General features: G+C 40.8%; 1 protein-coding gene across 6 annotated transcripts in view; it reads right to left on the reverse strand.

Annotated features, from left to right (window-relative positions):
- Positions 1–17,033, reverse strand: part of Scaf8 (SR-related CTD associated factor 8) — a 192,482-nt gene that overhangs the window by 91,053 nt on the left and 84,396 nt on the right. For 4 of the 6 annotated variants that reach the window (XM_038338855.2, XM_038338854.2, XM_038338856.2 and 1 more), the window contains 2 exons: positions 16,017–16,232; positions 13,001–15,103 (listed from right to left, as the gene is read on the reverse strand). In XM_038338855.2, coding sequence (XP_038194783.1) covers positions 13,650–15,103; positions 16,017–16,232 — 1,670 coding nt within the window. In that variant the 3' untranslated portion in view covers positions 13,001–13,649. Of the gene's footprint in view, positions 1–13,000; positions 15,104–16,016; positions 16,233–17,033 lie in introns of those variants that run through there. The other 2 variants (XR_005286507.1, XM_038338853.1) reach the window with 1 other exon arrangement.

A 17,033-nucleotide genomic window follows, 5' to 3' on the forward strand; every position in this document is an offset into this window, starting at 1 on the left:
GAGGAACTGTATTAAAGGGTCTCAGCATTAAGAGGGGGCCCTGGGGGAAGACAGGAAGTGCCTTTGAGAACCACTGGCAGCTAGCGGGGCTCTAAGTCAGCTGAGAGCTCTGTGATTGGTGAAAATTGTCCCCGGCCGGGGCTTAGGCAGAATGGAAGGCAGTTAACAACGGAAAGTAAATCCAAATATGACACATACTTTCCTCATGCCTGGCTTACAACACAAGCATGTTTCCTTTGGGACTCTCAAGAAAACGGTCTTTAGAGGAGGCTGAGCCCAGACTTTCCTGAGACAGTCTTGGGACTGGCATTACCTTCAAGTGTCTGATGCTAAGAGAACTGTTTTCTCTTGTGTCAGGACATGAATTATAAAATTATAAAATCATACAATCAGTTTGTCATATTTTTAAATAGGAAGGTTGCTATATTTCATCTCAAAGGCCATCTATTATATTACACTCAAAACTCGGAATTTTATTACAAGGTAGAAAAAAGTTTTAGTTTAACACTTTAAAACTGCCTTTGAAAATAGTATTTTGGGGCACTTTCTCCATTTTCGTTTAATCTGTCTTCCAGCTCACCAATTTTCTTTTTTACAGAATAACATTTTATTTTTAAGTGTATGAGTGTTTTGCCTGCATGTATGACTGTGCACCACATGTATGTCATGCCCTTGAAAGTCAGCGCCCCTGGGACTGAAGTTACAGTTGTCTTGTGGGTGTCGCTAATAGAACCAAGTCCTCTGAAAGAGCAGCCAGTACTTTTAACCACTGGGCCATCTTTCCAGCCCTGAAAGAAAACTCTACCAACTCTCACATAGTCCTGCAAATTCACCTCAACATTTCTGCTGAGTATTTAGAAAATAATGTAATTCTAAGGGTTCTAATGGTTGAAATGCTGCACGTTGCCAAAGAGGCACACAGATGTTGTAACCAGATGTTATGTCCCTAAAAATCTATGCGAACATCTTAAAATTCTGGTACATGGTTTTAACAATCTCAGCCCTTTCCTAAGAAGGCTGAAGATACGCAAATTTACTGTGCAATTTAGGCTGTGGCAGTCGTCAAAGCCAAAGTGGACACTCGAGGAGGACAGTATTCCCAGAGTTTGTCAGTGGGCTGCCAGAGAAAATGTCTCAAGGGTTAAGGAGCTCTGACCCAGAAACCGGCCTCGTATCCTTGCTCTACCTCCACACCCTTAACTCAGAACCACAACTGCAGTATTCCAAAGAGATTGAACAATGCATCCTGACACAGCATCTACCGTACTCAAATGTGCTAAAACGCCCACCACACACACAGGAGGCAGAGATTTTCGCCTCTGCTGAGCATACCTCAGCTAAGGGACTGTATATTCAGGAATATGGCATTTTCCCTCTGCGGAACAGCCATGCTTGACAATTGGCCTCACTGTGGCAACACCCACCTCCCTGGGGTCAAAACCATTTGCAGTTGAGCTGAGCTCTGCACAGGGGTGTGGATATGTCACCCGTCTCTTCCTAAGGGATTCCAAGTGAAACGTACAGCTCCTGTTACTAAACTGCTGAAATCCCACAATCTACAGACCAACTGGCATGACGTCATTCAAATGCATCTCTGCTAGCAACTTAAAACCTTTGGTAGGATGGTCTAAGATCAAGTATTGTAGGAAACACCCACCCATTTCAATGACAAGGTCGTGATACAAGCTGTAGAAAAGCCACCAACTGGAGGCCAGTATGTTCACACAGTGACTGCGCACAACAAAGATGCCCCTCTGGCCCCTCTGGCCCCTTAGTGCTAAAGGAAGTGAAAATCCCATTGGCACACAGTATTTGCCAATCTGTGTGGGTACTTCAATCACATCAGACACTCAACTCTGGGACAACCATGATCTCATACATGTGGAAACTTCGTCTTCAGATGAAATCCAGGTGCTACTTAGCTGCTATATTAACACTTGCTCTTTTCCTAATAGGCTTTTGCTCGTATTTCACTAGTTCATCTCAGCTGGGAAGCAACAAAAGCATGCCAACCCTAATTCCATTATCTTTCTTAATTGTTTCCTCATAAAATTTCATTCTCCAAAGTTGCTCAATGAATTTTCCTTTTTTTATGAAAAATAAGTTTTTAACATAAAAAAAAAACGGTGGAGATGTGAACATGGCTCAGCAGGCAGGGGCACCTGCAGCCACACCTGACAACCTGAGTGTGATCCCTGGCAACCAGGATTCCTGCAAAATGCCCTCTAACCTTGCCACCCCTGCATACAGTGGCACTCCTGTCCCACTCCACAAATACATGAAAGTAAAAGAGATGTTCTTAAAGAAAAATTAACTGTGTCCTAAAGTCTTGGGTTTGCATGCTTCCAATGATTTAAACAGTTTGACTGACAAGGCTTAACATCTACCTAAGACAATAGACAAAGGTATGACTATTTCATCTAAAACCTCCATGAAGGACTCGTCTCTACCCACACCTAAAAACAAGGCCAGACTAGCCATCAGGACATCATGACCCCCGTGGGAAGAAGAGCTGATGGATGCTGTGTAGACTTATTGTTTCTAAATACTTCAAAGCAGCCAGAATGCACTCACTTGAATGAGCATCTCAAGGCAGGATGATCTCAGTAATGACATCACCCCATGTCTACCAGCATATATTACAAATCACACAACAGTTACAAACTACAAAACTACCAGCAAGCTAAGAGAAGACATTAAAATAACTGTTTCAAAACACATGTTATTGGTGAAGTGCTCCAGGGCCAGGGCTGAAGCTGAAGTATGGCCACCTGATGGTTGCTGAGGGGTGGGGGTGGGGCTTTCTTGACCGCTGGAACACTTGGCCAGTAAAAAAACCCCTCCACCCTTGCTCATGCAAGCAATTCTCAACTCAATGTACCACAAACCAACAACAGGACATGAAAACAGGAGGGGGACTTGAGAAGAACTGAAGGGGTTCAGCAGCGTGGGAAGAGAGAAATGTGAGGTGAAAATGACCAAGATCTATTATGCACATATGCATGAAATGGTCAAAGAATAAAAACAAGAAAAAATGGCTACCTGGACAAAACCAACCATTGGGTTTGGGCAGCAGAGTGTCCTGGCACACTTCCCTGGTACCAGCCACACTGAAAGGCAAACATGCCCCGTACCCATAGCGTTTTCACTGTCTGCAAGAAAATCACGACTTCCAATTCTGATGGGAATCCCGTTAGATAATCTTGGGCTCGTGGGCTTTGGTTTTGGTTTCTGTTGGGACACATCACAGGGACAAGGCACTTTAGAGTGAGCTCCTCCTCTAGGCTGTCAAAGACGCATCTTTACAAATCAAAGTTGTTAAGATCAGGCCTTGCTGAAGCCAGAAGCAAAGGTGCTTGTATCTCAACAGTTCTGCTCAGTGTTTGTGAGGTTTTGAGAAGGGTCTAGAAACAATCACAGAGGCACAAGGACATTCGTGTGCTATTCACTCTCGTTTACTAGGAAGGTTTTACAGGTAGAAAGGCCCAGAGCTCATGAGGTAGTCAGGAAAATGCCCAGAGTTTAACAAAAGAACTAAAAACCTTTAAAGAAAAATTACAACCACAAGAAACGTCCTAATTCATACTCTGCAGGACCAGGAGGGACAGAAACTTCTATCTACAAATTCACAAAAACAAGCCGTGTTCCAGAGGCCATAAAGAACACTAACTAGATAGTAACTTAAACAGCAATGTAGGACATAAAAATCACAAGATCAATGACTCAAATGATTTAAGAATACTTTTTTACACCTGACACGCACTTAGGAAGCACAGCCAGTCTCTTGCTTGCTCTCCCCCACTCTGTGGTCTTGGATCTGGGCTAGTGGGTCCCTTTTAAATGTCTTATTGCTAAAGCCTGAGTTGGCCCTGAGGAGAAACTATTAGGTACTAAAGTTCTGGTAAGTAACACATTTCATAAACAAATGTGAGACTTACGCAAAAAAAAAAAAAAAGAAAAAGAAAATATTGGTTTTAACTCGTCTACTTCATGAGAATATCAGTCACCAATATAAAAATAAAAAAAAAATCTATAAGACTTTGTAAAGGATGAGGCACTCAATTACACAAGTGTATGTATGTATGTACTGTGATGTGCACACATCTATTTCCAATGGTGAATTGTATTGTCAGGAAATGGAAATCGCTAAAAGAGAAAACATTTACCATGGGAGAGGGTGGAACAAACTGGCTCAACCACCACCAGTCAGAAAAGGTGTCTGTTCAGGTTGCCTTTAAGGGTATTTGACACTGTGTTCCAAGGTAAGAGTCTGTCCTTGTTTACCAGGACAATAATATAAAGCTTTACAAGAGAAAAATAAGAGAATTGTCCAAAGGAAAACCAAACGTGGTGGAACTGAATGCCTAGCCAGTGTTTGCCTCCACGTTGGGATTTCACAAATGGTGAGGCTGCAAGACCTGCTTAGCCGCTTACGATCGTTTCTGCCTGTGATGTGGCTGAGAAAACACCTTGGCAAGACCCTCGTGTGCCGCCCCTAGTTAACTGGCACATTCCACTCAGCTGCACTGGTTAAAAGGAAACTAAAGTGTGTTCCCAGCTACTGTTCGTGTGCAAGTCCCCACACCGCATGCCTGTTTTTACTACCATATAAACGAAACTGTTCAGGGTATGGAGGAGGCTCCTTTCTGACCCTATGTAAACAGTAATTTGGAAACCAACCTTTCTAGCAGATTGCAGTGGGAATCACTGATGAATCAATTTGCCCTTGGGCTTTGAATTGTGAATACTGGGCAACTATGCATTCTTCTCCATTTGAAGTCGCCCCTGGGTCCCTCTGGCCCAACAATAAAAGGCACACTCAGAGGATTGCTCTTTTTCAGCTATGGCCTTCTGGATGAAAGGAACAATTTTAGCTGTCCCCTCAGGAATCAGCTATTAATTTTCCTACTTGTTAATCTGATAAGGAAATAAAAGATAATTTTGGCTTTGTATTGAGGCAGGATTTCTCTGCATAACCCTTGTTTGTCCTACAACCCACCCAGTCTATAGATAAAGGTGGCCTCTAACTCAGCAATCTACCTGTCTCCTGAGTGATGGGATTAAAAGGCATGTGCCAGCCACCACTGCCTGACCTAAATTTTTATGTCGTTACTGCCACGATATTGCATTGGGGCTCTATTCTGTCTGTCTAAACTGCCTGTCACTCTATCACTGGGTCTAGAATTATACTAGATTGAAAACCCAGGATACTCCAGGAACTACAGATCTGGGCTAACAATCATTTCCTTTCTCTACCCCGAACAGAAAGTCTTTTGAGATCTTAAATTCTAATAGTTGAGGATGAAATGGTTCACAATATGCTCAAGTTCTCAGTATCATATGGTGGGAGGTACAATAGCAATTTAAAAACTCTAAATACAATACAATGAGTCAGACACAACCCAATGAAGTGATCAACACAATTTATTTCCAGGGTTAACAACTTTTTAAGCATGGATATATTCAAGGGAAGTCTTTGCTTTGCTCGATTTCAAAACAATCGACCTTTTCCAATTACCACTGGGGGAAATATCCTGAAAAACCTGATTTCCTCACTTTATTGCATAAGAAATTGAGCAACACTGATTCATTCAAGAAACTGTTCCTAACTGGACATGATTCAGACAATAAATGACAGGAAGGAAGCTCTTAAGGAACCTCTCCCCATGATGGCCCTCCACCTAGGACATCAGAATTCCAAGAACTACACAACGCCCCTTCCACTGACTCTGGGTTCTAATATCTAATTCTGCATAAATAATCCCTTAACTGTTGCATTACCACAGAGTTGACTTGCCTGATTCGTCAGGGCTACACTGGCCATAATAAACACCCACCTAGTAAGTGCCATGGTGCCGAAGTGCTGGGTGCTCCTCACAGACTACCCACGAAAATTCTCAACTGAATTCCCGTAAAAGCTATCAGGGTCATTTTTTAAGATGACTCAGTCTGGACCTTTCCAAGCTCTCCCAACTTGGATCTCAATACATTTTCCCTTTCATTATGGAGGATCATTCATGACCCAGGGCCATGCATACACTAGTCAGGTGCTCCCCTGCCGAGTCCCAGTTCATCAACCACTTTTTAATGAACAGATTCAGTGGCTGCTTGTTGTGATGTAGCAATACTACTACTGGATTTTCTCTGCACATTCCATTAGCTCAAATGTTAATGGCCAAGTAGGGGCATTACACATTCACCTGAAAAGGTAGGTAGAGCGGACTAACCTGATTGATGGTTTGCAACAAAATTAAGTAATTTTAAATTTCACTGTTGTACCAGCCAATATCATTTTATAATGTCACTCAGATATGTCCATTCTTTCCACTAGGTTCTAGGAGGCCAATTTATATGGATTTTAAATAGTTACCCAGTCTGTTGAGGATGGGAACATTATCACCCCTCAAAATATTCTGAAATACGGCAGACCTCTTAACAAAAAAAAAAATCTGAACATGGGTATGCGCCCACAGAAGATGATGTAAAGACACAACTGCAGGCGAGACCAGAATGAGGAATCCTCAACCTACGACAGTTCAGGGGCAGCTGGGAACTATCAGGAGATGCAAGGGGGAGGCTGCCTCCGGACCTGGGGAGGGGGCAGGGCTTTGCCCACACCCTGACTCGCAGGGCTAGCTGCTACACATCTTGGCAAATTGCTAATAGCAGCTCCAGGAAGCTGATCAACACAGTCCACTCACTAACACCACAGTTCCTAAGGCGAGAACTACAGCCTTGGCAAGCACAGCTTTGAAGTCAGGAAAGTTAGTATGGGTGGGAGAGGACACACACAATAGTCAAGAGTGTGGACGAGAGGGCACCGTCTCGTTGAAAATCAAGACCATCTGAGCCTCCTCGAAGATCAACTGTGTACACTTGCACGTGGGTTCAAACTCCTTCTACTCTAAGTCCTTTTCTGCCTGCACTAAGAAAACTAACACAGTCATGGACTACTGGGACCAACAATTGAGAAAGTAATGGATTCAGAAAAGGCTCTGTGGAAAGGTTAGCTAGCCTCTCAGTCCTGAGGGGCTCAGCATGGTCACACTATCTCTCCATCTAAAGGGCTCAAAGCCAAATTCAAGCCCCCACAGAAGTCTGGTTTACACAGCACATATATTAAACTAGCCTTCAAAAATAAAACAAGTCCAGATAACTAAAGTAAAAACTGACTGCCAATGAAGTAGGAACCTCCCATTATCAAAAAAAAAACACCAGAGTAACATTTTATTTCATGTAATAATCAAGCTTTACCTAACAAATTCTATGAGAGTTTCCTCTGAAGGGAAGGCTGGGCAGTAACATGGCCAACATTCAGTCTCTGGTTCTAGGACTCTGGATATGGTGTCACAACATGCTGACACCAGCCTCAGTCTGTATAAATCTAGCTTAGGAATTTGAATACTTGAAGAATCCTGTAATGCATTTCAGTAAGGTAAAATAATTGCAAATTAAATATTACTACAAAGCACAAAGGCTAGTCTCTAAACTGAATTCAAGTGGCAAGCAAGCATTAATAATGCTCAATGTATGTACTATTACTTCATTCTTTGTTTAATCCAAGCACAATAAATTATGTACAGAATGGTTTTATACTTACTAAATCTTTATTATACATACAGTGCACAAAACTGAGTTTTTGAAGTTGTCAAAAACCACACCCTCAAATGCAGATCTACAAAGTCCTCCTTCACTGGTTACAGAGCATCCTCAAGGGGAAAGGGAGATGGAAAAGGGTTTTCTAAGCGAAACCTTACTTAGCATCAACGCAATATAAACCTGCTTCAGACTAGTTGACAGTACATCACTGAGCAAACTTAAAAAGTGAGTTCTTACACACTGTAAGAGGAGGAATAACAATGTACATGTGTAACCACAAAGGGAACTTGGTGATTAATGCAACCATAAATCCCAAAAAGCCTGGGTGAGCATTTTTTGAATTGGCATATACTAACTTCCAAATCTGGTAACAAGATTTCAATGTTCACTCAAATACAAATTATGAGACTTAAGGAAGCCACTTACACCTGTTACTTAAGTTTCTCTTAAGCAAAAGATACTGCAAAGACCCTACGGTGGCCGTAGGATTGCCTCACAAACACGATGCAATTAATTATTCCACTCCCCAAAACAGTATACGTCCTGGGTATTAGCTATGGGTCTCTCCAGTGATGAAGACTGTTCAGCTACGAAGAACAAGAACTGGAAGTTCAGTAGCTTGCCCAAACATACTCTACCAACTGTTAAGGCCAGTTTGTAAAACCAAAAAGCAGTAATTTTAAATGCATTATTTTAAAAAGTGTTTCAATATTGTTGGTTGCCCCCTACCCATTCTTCTTTTCTTCTTCAACTTGTCATTCACAAAATAGAAAACTTAATATTGCTTATTATTTGTCTTTTGTTAAAGACATGGACTCATCATGTGACTCTGGTATAACTCAAGATCTTACTGCTGCAGACTCCTGAGTGGCCTGTGTTCTATGAAACTCAACAAGTTAAGGTATTAAAACGCTGGAAACAGCATCAAGATCAGGATAGAGGAGATCACGTTTAATACAGGTCACAAAATCAGTTGCCAGTCCTGACTGCCCCATTGCAGTCGTGAGTTCTGGGAGGGCAAAATCCCCAGCACAACAGTTGCAGGCAGGGTAGGAGGAGACAAAGGACATTTGCACTCAAGCCCCGTGCATTCAGAAAGTTTGCTCTGGTGGACTCCATCAATTCAGATTCAGATGACAACTATTTTAAAAATCAAAAGACTCGATATTGAATACATAGACTCTTTTCCTTGGGTCATTATCCCTTAACAATAGAGTGTAATAACTAGCAACAGGCGCTACATCACATTTACTAGATTAACAGTAATGTCCAACTGATTTAAAGTACATGGATGATACAACTGAGCACCTTCGGATTTTGGTACCTAGGAGAAAGTTTTTGTGCCAATCTCCTGCAGATTGCTTCAGACTTGTGGTCTTATGCAAGGTATACACTCATTAAACCACGCACCTGGCCTGCGTTCACACAGAATGTATTCTGTTTACTGTATACAACAGTTAACATTTTATACAATCTGAAGTTACCCTGTCACACCTTTCTCCCCTTTGATATAGTAACAAAAGGAGAAAGTCAGAAGAGGGAAAGGAAAGGAGGCTCAAGGTATTTGTTCTCTATCTTCAACAGCCTTTCGAATAAAGCAAGGCAATTCTAAGTGCACACATGTGTTGGGGGTACGGAACAGGGAGCGAGGTGTCTAGAGAAACCATTGATTTATGTTAGTTCCTAATGTAAAACCCATCTATGCAGTCCTATTAATGACACTGATGCCAGTTCCTCATCAATCTATACATTAGCTTTATCCACTAACAGTTCTTTCTATAATTAAAATATCCAACTATATGATAAAGTAAAAACCTGAGATATCCTATAAAAAGCACATAAAAGTAAAGAAAATGCTTCTTGTATTCAACTCATTGATTTCTTCTCAATTCTTTTTTTGGTGCAATAGTTCATTTTTAAAAATATAAATTTAAGCTATGATGCCCTCTACATTTTAGTCATCCTGCAGCATCAATTGACATAAATGTACTGTTTTCTTATAACACTAAAAATAATTCTATGAAAGCAGAATATTTTAAGTAGAAAACGATTTAAAGAGTATTACGTGTAAACCAGGTATGGTGGCTAACATACACTTGTTATCCCATCACTAGAGAGCACAGAGGCTATTATGAGTTCAAGGCCAGTCTAAGTTGCAGAGCGAGACTGACCTAAAAATGAGCAGGAAAGGAACATATTCAGTGTGTATCTGAAATGGAAGTATGTGGGTGGGATTAAGCAAAAAATATACGAAGGAAGGTATGTCTTCAGAATTTACGTACACATCTATGCGTGTCATGAAACCTCTCAGAAGACCCTGTAAGTCTGAAATGACCACCCGCACAGCTCCTTACAATATTCAGGGCTCCAGAGGTGACTGTGAACACTTCCTAGAAAGTGGGGATCCATAGGGAGTATGCTACAAATAAATTTCTGTGTGTGCCTACATTAAAGTATGCCATTACTGATTTTAATGTCAGCCTTCACAAAGGTGTATTGATCAAAATATCATTACTAACCCTCCCCCCATTAAACTTAGAATTTTTTCTTTAGACGTAAACATTAATTTCTCAGTGCCCACAGTTCACATGGTTTAAAAGATGCTGTATTTTATATAAAAACCACAGCAAGAACACTTAGGAAAAACAAAATTCTATGCCACTCTACATCATCTGTGATTAAATGAGTGTTTCATCTGCCTACCTTAAAAATGAATTACAGTTATTTGCTCTTACCTTCTGCAGTATGTAAGTAAAATAACTTGTTTGTAAAGGAAAAAATCTAAAAGGTACTGAAATATTTTACTGTTAACACAGTACCTAGTAAGCAATGTCTTATTAATATAAAGGCACATGAGATACAGCAAAAATATTTTAATTGAATATAAAATGCCAAGGGTTCAAAGGCCATGCCTACCTGAATACACAGTGAGGAAAATCTAATATTCTTGGAGTCACTCACTCAGCATCCGTCTGTGTACCAAATCCACTCACCAGTATACCTTCATTAAACTGTCTGCCTTCTACTTAGTCTCCTTTTTCTTTGACTCTTTGACCCTTTTAACTCAAAATATCTCTGAGTCAGGAATTATTTTACAGTCATGGGAAATTACCTTGAGTTTTAAATGGGCCATTTATACTACTGGATCTTCCAAATGACTTCAGATTCCTTTTTTTTTTTTTTTTTTTTTTTTTTTTTTTTTTTTTTTTTGGTTTTTCGAGACAGGGTTTCTCTGCAGCTTTTTTAGAGCCTGTCCTGGAACTAGCTCTTGTAGACCAGGCTGGCCTCGAACTCACAGAGATCCGCCTGCCTCTGCCTCCCGAGTGCTGGGATTAAAGGAGTGCGCCACCACCGCCTGGCATGACTTCAGATTCTTTACCTACCTACAATGACCTAAAATGAGCAGCCTACCCCGAATGCTGAAGATCCAGATGACATTGTTACATGTTTTTATGCACTGTAGCAGTTACCAACTGCAGTACACACACTAATGCTAAGAACGGAGCTCATGCTTAATGAAATACATTAAATACACGTTTAAAAAAATAAGTAATTCAGTGTGCTAAATTACAAAGAAGAGTATGGCATCATATTAAAACTACATGGGGCTCTGGAGTATATCTCAATGGGAGAACCCCCAGCATGCAACTGGCCAGGGGTTGGTCCCCAGCAACAAACAAACCCTATATAGCTATGTGACTCTGTCTCCTATGGTACTATCTGCAAAACCACAAAACACTGAATTAAGTGGTTGGGTCACTTCTCACATACTTCCAACTGGTAGCATTCTAGTGACAGAAGTGTCAACAAAGGCATACAAAATGGGGCAGGTCCTAAGCCAAACTCATCAAAATACAGCAACTAATTTTTCTCGAGTGTTTACAAACTGGTGAAGGAAATCCTAGTTCGGTAAACAAGGCTGGGTATTTCCTTCCTTAACATTATATAACTAGACAGGGGAAAGGGGGGAAAACATCATTGCCATTTCTTTTAAATCATACAAGAGTCCCCAAACACACTCAAACTGACACAGGTTAACTTGTACTTTCTAGAACCTTCAAACAAGCGCAAATGCAACATAAACTCGAGCACCCCCACAAGAAGGTCAAAGGCTTAGAAGTTTTTTTTAAAAAAAATCGCTAACAAGTCTTATTTATACTGCTACTTAACTTGAACCAACCATCCATTAATTTTGATCAGAGCAAATGGAACTAAAGTCATTCTGAGAAACTATGCTCAGTATCATTTCCTTAAGGTCAAAGTCAGTCTTTCCTGAATATCTGTTCTATCCAAAGGGAAAGACCTGAAATAAAAATCAAACTACTGACTGAATTACTTTGGAACTAAACATTTAAATACTTCTACTCTTACCTACTTTCCCCAAATAACCTGCTATCTGTATTTAGACCGTGTAAGAAAAAGACAATTTTTGATCACAAAAGTTATAGCTCTCTAGATCATCAGAAATGTACATAAACAAATCTCATTTAAAATGGCTGGTGTGCTCTGCCACGGCACAGGAGCTGGAGACAGAGCATATGCTGAGCTGCTAGAAAAGACTGCTCACACAATCACACGAAAGCTTTCCACTAGAAACTAAAATATGCCGATGGCTTTTTTTATTTTACATGTATAAACTATATGTAGAAAACACAAAAGAAAACAGCAAATAAATGAAACTTAAGGGCAAACGCAAACAAGAAGCCAAACCTGAATCCCCTACTCAGTTTATCTCGGTCTTGTCTAAACAATGCTACCCAGAGCCCACAAAACATACGATGGACACTTTATTCCTGGTATATTAAAATCTCTTAAGTCCATCAATACAGTACACACTCTGCAATCAAGAAACTCAGGGCAGGCAGGTGAGCTAAACTCCTTGAGGACGGTATTATCCACACAGACAATAGACAGAGTGTGAAAGACTGGAAGCACTGACGTGAAATCTGACTGCATGCTGCACCTGGCGGCGTGCTCAGCTCTACTGAACAAAGCACTGCAGAACTGCCTCTCTGACAATATATTTCTAATTTCTTCACATTTATCAAGATTAAAAGCTATAATGATGAGCAATGTTATTTTATCCAATGTTTCCAATTTTCTATCAAGTTTTAAAGAGTTTCTTATTTAACTTTTAAAAAACATTCTACCCTTTTTCTCTGTACGAGCAAAGAAACAGACATTCAGAGAAAGAAAAACTAGATGGCTTACACAATAAATATACATAGATATTGCAGACACATTAATCAGACTGCATGGTTTTTATATAAAGTACAGGCTTTTACCACCACATCACTCTTCACTGCTGTTAGATGGCAATGGGAAACTTCCACAGCTGAGTGCATGCTACTAACAATTCAGTTTTAAGAATTTGCAGGTTAAAAAAATACAATTCCTAGAACACTGTTATCAAACAAGTTTTATTGGCATCTAAAAACAAAATTCACCCAACATTGAAACGTAGTTTAATATTTATGTTGTTTGCTTTTTTTTTCTTTTTTACTCACTGCAGCATGAGGAACAAATCACACACACTTACTTTGGAGTACAGAGACCAGAGTAGAGATTTTCACAAAATCACTTCTTAAAATCTCTGTATTATGCTCCTCAAGAATCTAGAGCCAGTCCTTGCATAAAATGTCACAGCTTTGTTTGTTACCTTAAAATCCTGCAGCAGCCTAGAGATATGGAGAATATATGCCACACCTTGCTGTTCTGAAATATGTCATTATCATAACCAACCCAATGACAGTGTCTAAAACCCTCTCTTCCATAGGAAGTCTCCGAAGCTGTTAGCATCTCCTTGACGTTAAAAGAATCTGGGGCAACATTTATACTTTATCAGAAAAATAAAAAATGTTTCCCTACCATGTTCATATTAAGAACAATGTCTACACAGGTCAGTGTACAATTATTTTAAGAGAGGTGAACATGAACATCAGATTAACTTAGTTCTGGCAGGTAAACGTGAACAACTCTGGTGCAGTCAGCCATTACCCTCTTAGAGATGACAACTTTACAAAAGGGTTCTTTTACCTACTGAGCGATGGTTATGTCCCCTCAGTCTCTGTGCTCTCTACCACCACTGCTTCACTTTCTACATCAGCAACTGTGCCGCTCTCCTCCTTGTCTACGTCACCTGCAGATGCCAGTTTGTCATAGAGTTCAGGGTCCTTCTGTACTGGTAAGGGCGGTGGCTGAACATGTCTCTCTGTATTTTCACCGTTAACTTGAGGCACATTATCGCCTTTTCGTTGAGAAGTGGCCCCTTCGAAATAATCAAAAACCCGAGCATGAGGAGGGGGGACCCAAGTGTTTTGAATTCTATCTCGTCCAAGACGATTTCCATTCATTTCTCTGCAGAAATCAAAATCTCTGTCATCCCTATCCCTTTGCCTCTCCCAGGGTCTTCTGCGGTCATCGAAATCTCTGTGAACTTCTTGTCCAAATCCCCTGTTCCAAGGACCACTTCTAGGATCAAATCGGTAATTTCCAGGCCGAAATCTACCTCTCTCTTCATGCAAGCCTTTTGGACCACCAAAGACAGGCAAAACTCGATGCTCTCTCTCATCAAAATCTCTATGCCCCCAAGGTTTCTCTGGGGGAAAGCCAAAGTGATCTCTTCTACCAAGATGATCTAGACCTGGTCTCACAAGATTCTCTCTCATGTCCACAGGAGGTCTTCCAAAGTGATCCCTACCATCTAATGGAGGCCTTCCAGGACCTTCTCTGGGGTCTACAGGTCGCCCAACAACATCCCTAACATCCACTGGGGGAGGTCTAGTAATGCCCTCCCTTGTTTCTACAGGAGGAAACCGGTAGTCTCTATCCCCTTCCTGCTGAATACTGTCATTCCCAAGTGGTATTCGCTTATCTGGGTTGGGAACATTGTCTAGACTTGGTCTTCCAGGAGCCAGAAAAGGTCTTTCTGGCTGACTGAAAAGATCTCCTGGAGGAAAAGGTCCACGGGGTGGCGGATGAAGAGGTGCATCAAGTACCGATGGGGGAGGGATACCCCGTTGTGGGGGAATTCCAGGCTGTAGTAAAGGGAATCTTGGTCCAGGAGCCTGTGGTATTAGTCCTGGACGGATATCCAACATTGGCAATGCAGGCATCCTTTGAGCTGGGATAGTTAAGGGAGGTAAATTTTGAGGTCCAATCGGTGGTTGTGTTCCCAAAAGTCCAGCAGGATTTGTAACATTTGGTGGCTGTAGTCCTACAAGTCCAGAGTTGTTAGGCAAATTTGGAGGCAGAACTCCAAGAAGTCCAGAGCCACTCGACACATTTGGTGGCTGCATGCCCAAAATTCCAGAGTTATTTAGAATATTTGGTGGCTGTGCTCCGATAATTGCAGCACTACTGGAAACATTAGCTGGCCGAACCCCCAGAATTTCAGAATTACTTGACACATTTGGTCTCTGCACGCACAGGATCCCAGAGGTGTTTGCAGGGCCAGGTGGCTGTGCTAGCATTGCAGCACTACTGGGAATATCATTTGGAATCACTAAAAGAGAAAGAAAAGAAATCATTTGAAGTAACAGTTACTGTTATAAAAAGGAAATATATTATTAATGCTATAATTTCTGCAAATTATATCAAAGAATCACACTTTACCAGATACAGGATGAACATCAGACCTAAGATTATTAACAGCACACGGAGTGAAATTCACATATTAAAACAAAATACTCTGCACAAATCTTTTCAAACAAAAATGTCAGATTTTTTTGCATGTGATTAAGATACCAAACAATGGGACTAGGCAGTGGTGGCGCACGACTTTAATCCCAGCACTCGGGAGGCAGAGGCAGGCAGATCTCTTATGAGTTTGAGGCCAGTCTGGTCTATGAGAGCTAGTTCCAGGACAGGTTTCAAAGCTACAGAGAAACCTTGTCTCAAAAAAACAAAAAAGATACCAAATAATGGGACTCTATTAAAAATTACTTAATGCTTTGAAACACCATTTCTAGCTGGATGACACTCTGGTACAGTATCTGTTATTCATCCCTACTGCTGATCCTTGTCTTCCTGTAAATAAACAATTTGAAATCTTATTCTGACCATAATACCCAGGGACAGCACCATAGGCCTCAGAAGGGTGAGGGCTGGGTCTAATGAAAAGGCCTAAAACCCAGTATTATTCTGAATAGAATGTAATTTGTGACCGTCTTAATAACACTGGGCATTAAAATAAGGGGCCTTGTGCAAGCTAGGCAAGCAACTACCACTGAGCTATGGCCAACCTTTTAGAATGTCACTTCTGAAACTGACAACTGCAGAGCACGGAGAGAACACAGTGAGTGATCCCTGTGAAAAAAGGGCACTAACACTTTCACATACGTAACACGTAAAAATTTAGCACTAATCTTCAGAAAAATAATTACGAGATTAATTTTATGTCTAGGGTTTTGTTTTACCTGGTCTGGTGTTCTCACCAGAAGGAATCTGGTGTTCTGCAAGGTGAGGTACTTTGTCTTCAGGCTCTGCTTTATTGGGAGGATTAAAAACATTTCCAGCTGGAAGAGTTGAAGGAGCAAGATTGCTGGCAACAGAACCACCTGGTAAGACAAGGCTACCAAATCCAACATCTTTCACATTTTCTGGGGTCATGGACAATGGTGGTTGCACTAAAGCTGTTTAAACAGGAGAAAAATTTATTTCAGACTTAATTTGTAAGCTATCTGGCAGCATGAGTGATTTACTTAGTGGCATCTCTGTTAACCAAGCATGTTATATGATAACCAATGCTCATAATGAAGAGCCTCAGTTCTATTTACAATGCTTCACTTTTTCAAAACAGAGAAAAATATCTTAAGAAATGTTTTCACCAAAAGGGTATGATAGTACAGGGGGAAAAAAGTATATCCTAGTAACACAAAAAACTAATTTTCTAAGAAGGTCAGCTAAGAGAATGCAAAATATACAGAAATGATTGGCAGAACAGACAAGTAGATATCGGAATGAAAGTCTGACCAATCTTCTTCAAACTACAGTATGTTGGGGAAGAGATCCCTTATATATTGAGTACCTTCATCAAACAAGGTTAGGAAAGGTGAACTGTAAATGTAATGTTATAAACATTCTGTTCCAAAACAGTTGGCGAAAACTCTCCACATGTGTATGCCATCTATATACTAAAAGGCAGAACCACAAGTTCTCGCTCAGGGTACGTCATATGGAAAACTGTTGAGTCATACTTGGAGACTGTAAGCAAAGGTGTCCCTTCTCCCCTTTTCACTTTGAGAATTATTTGGACAAACTGTCAGTATACTACAGAGATATTATACTGGGACAAAAATCACCTATGATCATGAACAGGAATTATGGGAACTAAGTGAGGCAGGAAGAATAGCGAAATTCTATGTATGCAGCAATGGATCCCAGGTTTGGGAACTATAATTATTGAGAGACGGGCTATATACAGCACGAGCCTC

Source organism: Arvicola amphibius, chromosome 8 (genome assembly GCF_903992535.2).
Source record: "Arvicola amphibius chromosome 8, mArvAmp1.2, whole genome shotgun sequence".
In the NCBI taxonomy this organism is placed as follows: domain Eukaryota; kingdom Metazoa; phylum Chordata; class Mammalia; order Rodentia; family Cricetidae; genus Arvicola; species Arvicola amphibius.